Genomic DNA, 6321 nt, shown 5'->3' with positions numbered 1-6321 from the left:
TCCCCCCTCCCCACATAACCCCCCCCCCCCCCCCAAAAGCATTAGGCTAATTTACTAGCTGCACTAGAGAATAACAGAGGACAAGTACTGCTATCAGTTTTTCTGACTATACGAAAGGACTTAAGATCCCAAATCCAAAAGCTCCACTACTGATAAGCATCAAACAGTCTATTTTCAGCTGCAACTTTATGGGATCAAAACCTTTACTTGAAATGAACAAACATTGATTCTAAATTTATCCCAAACATTTGAATGTGATGATGGCAAAAATGTATTATGCCAACAGCATTAGGAGACAGCTTGAAAAATATTTAAGATGCTCATAATTAAATGATATTTCTACTTAGCATTCCAATTATACCATGCACTGTTCTGTGCGCAACATGGAAACAGTATTATAAAGCTATTGTTTCAGTTTGCTTCCTGTGATGCTAATCTCAATCAGGCCGTCAGACGAACAGCCTGCATTTCTAAATGTTAAAGGCTTCCTCTCCAACATTCCCACACAGAACTGCCTACTGTGAAAATCAAAGGGAAACGTGTTACTAAGTAAAGCAGCAACTTTTATAAAGCAAAACCTGGTATTTTTTACCCTTTTGAACTCTGAGATATGCAACCAGCTATTTCCTATTATGATAGGATACAAGGGCCAAGCTCAGGCCCTGCAACGCCTGCAGGAGACGTGCACCCTGCAATCCAGAAGCCAGGATTTTCAGAGGCACATAGCGGGAGAGCTCTCAATGAGGGCTCAGATTTGTGGGCTCTGCCATTCACCTGCTGGAAGAATGTGGGCATAGATTTCCCTAGGTCTTGGCTTTCCGACAGATAAATAATCATTATGCAGACACAGCTAGTAAAAACAGCCCGAGTTACACAAGTGAAAAGCCCTATTCCAAGTCAGGGAATAATAGGAAGGGGCATGAGACACTCAATGCCAGCGGACTGAGGCTGGCAAGTTGCCTACAGCCGTCTCTGAAATCCCATCTGGAGCATCAGCTTGCAGAAAGATGAGGATGCAGTCCTGGGAAGGCCCTTGCTCTTTCCGCTCCCAGCAAAACTGCCATGAAACGAAGAGATGTGTTTGCGTTTGAGAATCGTGCCCACAAACAGTAATATAAAGTAAAATCTGGTGTTCCAGTAGTTTTTGATAGAATAAATAATAAATAACAAAAATGCTAATCAAGCGGTACTTTTTTCTTTACTACCTTTTGAAGCATTTTTCAAGTTGCACTACAAGCTTATTTTAGCGACATTGTATATATTTTTAAAATGCAGTAAATGTTTTTTTAATGTCCTAATTAATGACAGAACAAATACTCCCACTTAACTCCAGTTTACACTAAGTGTCTAGCCCAAATAATCAAAACTACTTCCATGAAGACAACATAAAGCAAAGGCAGGAGTCTGTGGGCTGGGACAGGCGTTTGCTTCTCATGCACACTGCAGTTCTCCACCTCCCCATTTCCCAGTTCTCCCGTCAGAAACGACACAGTAACCCCTGTGCTCCCCGTCAGTCGAATCAGGCTCCTCAAATGCAATGCGGAATTAATGGCCGAATTCCAGTCTGCTAAACATGCATGTGAAATGGGGGCAGCTTTGCTTGGGGCTCAGAAAGGGTTTAGAGCAAAAGCGAGAACGGAGCGTGGACAGGCATCACACAAGCCCAGTGTCCGTTTGCTCCATACCCTCGTCAAAACGTGATGAGCAGCAAACTTCATCCGAGAGCCAAAAGCTGTATCGAAAACCTATCGCTTTGAATTAAATCGGACGGCCTTCTAGTGAAAGCCAGTGTCCTTATAAAGATTCAGAAGCCCACCACTAAAGACTCAAATTCTGCTTTTGCAGGAACAGATCAGGAAAACAGCACCCGTCAAACATCAGCTGTATTAAGCAGCTATTGTACGGTAATGGTGTTAATCAGTCCTGAAAGGCAGTATTTTTTCAACAAAGCTCACCTGCCAGAAATGCTTATATTCAATTTTACAGCCTTGTCTCCTGAGAGCAAGAGCCAGTTCTCAACCTGGTAAGAGATCTACTTTGGTCACAGAGATATTCTACACCTGTGAATCTCAGGAGGCTCAGCAAGTGTAAACTGTCAGGCAACTGCATGAGGAAGAAATAATACTCTGAAGTCATTATTCTGATAATGATAATGCAAGTTCTGTCTCTGATGCCACTTTATTCCAATGCCTGATAAATTTTATCTTTCAAATACTCAGGGCTTAAATTTTCAGCCTTCTTGTTTAGTTCGGCTAATTTAAATGTTAGCTATACTCAGAAGAACAGAAGTAGCAGATGAGGCCTTTACAAGCAAACGGCGGTTTTCTGGCTTGAGTTCTTTCATTTCAGTGTATTCTCATTGTCAGAAAATAACACCCAGCTCTTTCAGAAAATCAGTCCCTTTAAAGTACCTTAAGTTCAATTCCTCTGAATAGAAGCGCTAAAGATTTAAAAACCTTTATCTACATCTCCAGTGTCTAAAGATGCAGCGATGCACAAAACTGCATTTGACTAACAACACAAATTTTAATGAGAGGACTTCCTCCAAGTCAGTATTTAGACTGGGGAAGTGCATCAGATTTAAGGCTAAGCAAATAATTAACATAGAGAAAGCCTGAAATATTAAATCACAGCCTGTCACTACTGTAACGTTTCATTTCCAGATTCCTTTCTAACTGCTGGGTCCTGGTGGTACTTCAAGAACACGTAAATCAGCTACATGAATCACATTGTTTTTCAAACACTGTCACAGAAAAATCATGTATGTATGTGTATGTATGAATATTATATACATATATTGAGTTGTCATCACTATCAAATTATGAGACTAAGCCTTAACACTACAGAAGCACTAAATAAATGTTTTATCTGTAGATATTTTCCTCACCAAGAAATGTACATGTATTGGAAAATTTCACTTTAAACTTAGCAGTTTCCAGGTAAGCAAATGTATTTTTCTGATGATGATGGCATTGAACTATTTCATGTCAAGTTTCACAGACACACACGTTATTTATATTATCTGTTACAGCCCTTCAGAAGTTTGCTTTTCCTATGCTATGCCAGTCTCTAGTTCATGCCATATAAATATTTGAAAAGCTGAAGCTGTGGTTTTATGAGAAAGCTACTAACAAATTGGCTTGATGTATGGCATGTTTAAGAACATTTACCTATTTATACAACTTCAGGTATTAATTACAGGATGAAATCAGAGATGAGTTGCAAGCACTGTTCAGCAAATAAACTTTTCTTTTCACAAAAGTAAATGTTAAAACCGCATTCTATAAGCTAAGATGAAAATACCCACATTTTATACAATAGTCTTAGCAGAACCCAAAAAAGCTACAAAAATTACAAAGCACACAAAAGCAGAATTGAATTTGTCATATTTTTCAGACTAACCAACAACAAACCAACAGCATACTCTTCCACAAAATCAGATACTTCCTAATAACATTTATTAAAGTAATTGTTATGGTATGACTCAACTTTTCTAAAGAGAGGAAGTGCAATCGTGACCTTATTTGGAGTGTTGCCATTAATGAAGGAAAAGATGACATTTTGGGTTTACCTTTCACAAACAATGCAGGCATTGTTTTGTTAACATATTCTGGACACTTATAGGTCACCGTGTGAAAGTTCCCCCAGAAACATCAGTTGTTTTCATTGATCTCACAGGCTACTCAAACCACAGACTTCCATCAAAGTGATTATTCAAATATAGGTGCAAAATAAGAACACTGTTAATTTTATCAGTTTTCACAGGCTATGAAAATGATGCTGGTTCACATTTCCTACTAGTCCAACATGAGCAAGATTCTGATTACATAGAATCCGTTCATGTCAAGTATTTAAAAGTTTCTGCTTTAGCAATCTTAGTCTACCTTGTCATAAACAATCGACCTACTACTACCAGCATATAGCACAATCAGTCCTTTCAAATGAAGTATTGGACCTTCAGAACTTCCCATCTGCCTTTTGAATACACTGACACAAACATGCTTGCCATGCCAAATCAAAATGTACTTGTTTCAGCACGGAAGCTTAAGATGTATGTTTGTATTCTGATTAAACTCTTAAAAGTTAAAAATCTTGTAACTGAGCTTAATAAACCACATTCAAGAGTTTTGAGAGTTGTTTTTTTAGAGAGACAAAACTGCACCAGTTGTTATTTTGGTAATGAAGACCTTAACGTGACTAATATCACTCAATTGAAATATACGTAATTCTGATGAAAAAAACTCACCAACCTATCTTTAAATCTAGTTGTATTCTCACAATGCAAGCAGTTGCGTCCTGTTCTCACTTTAGGACCCAGTATTCAGAGAAGAACATGCACAATCTTACCAAGCTGCGATCAGCTAGCACTGACAACTTCTTTTAGCCAGATCTTACCTGAAGACAGAAGCTTGTGAGTGCGTAGGAAACTGATTGCCAGGCGCATTATAGATGCCTTGTCCAGGTGGGAACTGATGTTGTGGGGCAGGGGCAGCTCATGTGCCAGTTCATAGAAAACTTCAGTTTCTTTGCTTCTCCTGCATCTCGCTGCATCTCTTGATTTCTCCTTCCTCCGTTCTGAACTGCTTCTGGTAGGTGAAGGAGAGAAAAGTAAAAGCATTTCTTGAAATGCAATTCACAACTTGAGAGAGGCATTTACAAAAGTAAATCTTCTCAGCAATTAATCCATTCTGTCAACTGGTTTAAATCAATTGACCAGACATTAATATCTATTTGCCCCTTCTAAAATGGGAATTAGGAAAGGACTGCCACAACTGGAAAGGGCTCCGATTCTACAGAAGTCAGCCTTTGGACCCCCTGAATCCCCGTTGCATGTAACAGGATCAAGATCTGCCTTAGGTGAGAGATTCAAAATGAAATAGCAAACTATTATTCCTGGGAATCAGGAAATGTTAAAAATAAAAATTCCGTTTGTTCAATCTAATTTAATTTACTTGAAAAATACTCTGGGACAATGTGACAATCCATTTTAAAGCTGGAACAATTACAGTGCATGTGGCTGCATTGTAGATATAATGACTTGCAATGGCTGTTCCCCACATTAAAATAAAATGCGGGGTATCAAACTGTGTTTGTATATACAACTGTCTCGGCTCTTAACCCAACACTACTCTGGAAAACCACCTTTGCTTGACCATGAAGGATACAAAATGGGAAAGAAAATACTGTTGCATGCAAGAAACCCCTCCTTCATAGAAGCTATTCTAATTAAATCACCATTTCTCCATTGTCTATGAAAACAGATTCCTTCTTGAGTAAAATAATGTGACCAATAGAGGCAGCCTCCTTTGAACTCCGCAGAGAACAGAAGAGTGGGAAATAACAAAGGGGAAGACATTTTATGAAGCAAGTATGCAAAATTAAGCCACCGAAGGACATAAAGCTAAATTTAACATGCAAGAAACACAAGGGCTATATTTATAATGGATCTGGGATAGGGCAGTTTAAGAGGGAACTTTGACTCTAAGATTCTTTTATAAAGTACAATTCTTATTTCAGAATGTGAAGAACCTCAGTCCATTCAAAACCATCAGCTATTTCAACCCCATATAGCTCTGCTGATACTACAAGTTTCCTTCACTCACAACCACGAGTTGAGGTTTTGCACCTTAGTCACGCCAACACAGAATATATTTCTTTTCAGGCAGACTCCTGTAATACTGTACCAGTGCAAACAGTGCAGCTTGGATGAGTACAGAACAGGGTGTGGAGAAGATCAGCCCCACTGTTTTTGCTGTTGTGGCTGCACATTCATTTCTAGAATCACCAGTGGCAGCTCTCCATTTGCAAGGCTGCCTGAAAATGAAGCACCTTATAACCTGCTTTTTCCAACGTCAGTATAAACTAATGAGCCTATAAACAAACAAAAAAAATCATATCAAAACAGGATATTTCAATAAACATATTCTCTTGTATGAAGATGATGAGGAAAACAAATATTAATCACATCACTTAATTCTAGAAACTCTTTCAATTGTGGCTGGTCTCATACAAAACTGCAGAAAATAGAAAAAGAGTATTAATACATAGTAATGTATTCTAAAGACGACAACCATTTCTGGAAGAGCTAGACTGCCTGCAAAAGCTTCTAGCATGGAAACTGCAGGTGGCTTTGTAAATTAGAAAGAAGGAAAAATAGCATTTAACACACACCCTGGCTAAGAATAAAGTTACAGTAAGGTGTTTGCTGGGGCCCAGGCAAGGCTGGGCATTCAACATCATCATCCAAATCAGGAATGTGCTCACATTCAGTAGGGCCCTCGTGCTGCAAAACACGTGAAGCTCGGCATACACTTAGGTATC

The 6321-nt window shown here is 38.9% G+C and overlaps 1 protein-coding gene across 1 annotated transcript in view; it reads right to left on the bottom strand.

Moving 5' to 3' along the window:
- The window catches only part of EPAS1 (endothelial PAS domain protein 1), a 39084-nt gene extending 34502 nt beyond the window's left edge, over positions 1-4582 (bottom strand). Inside the window, exon 1 of the mRNA XM_009286320.2 lies at positions 4396-4582. Within this exon, the coding sequence (XP_009284595.1) occupies positions 4396-4444 (49 nt within the window). The 5' untranslated portion in view covers positions 4445-4582. The remainder of the gene's footprint in view (positions 1-4395) is intronic.
- Between the last annotated feature and the right edge of the window lie 1739 nt (positions 4583-6321).

Source organism: Aptenodytes forsteri, unplaced genomic scaffold (assembly GCF_000699145.1).
Source record: "Aptenodytes forsteri isolate BGI_AS27 unplaced genomic scaffold, ASM69914v1 Scaffold584, whole genome shotgun sequence".
Taxonomy (NCBI): Eukaryota; Metazoa; Chordata; class Aves; order Sphenisciformes; family Spheniscidae; genus Aptenodytes; species Aptenodytes forsteri.
The sequence above is the reverse complement of the archived record's forward strand: the minus strand, read 5'-3'. Positions and strand labels throughout refer to the sequence as shown.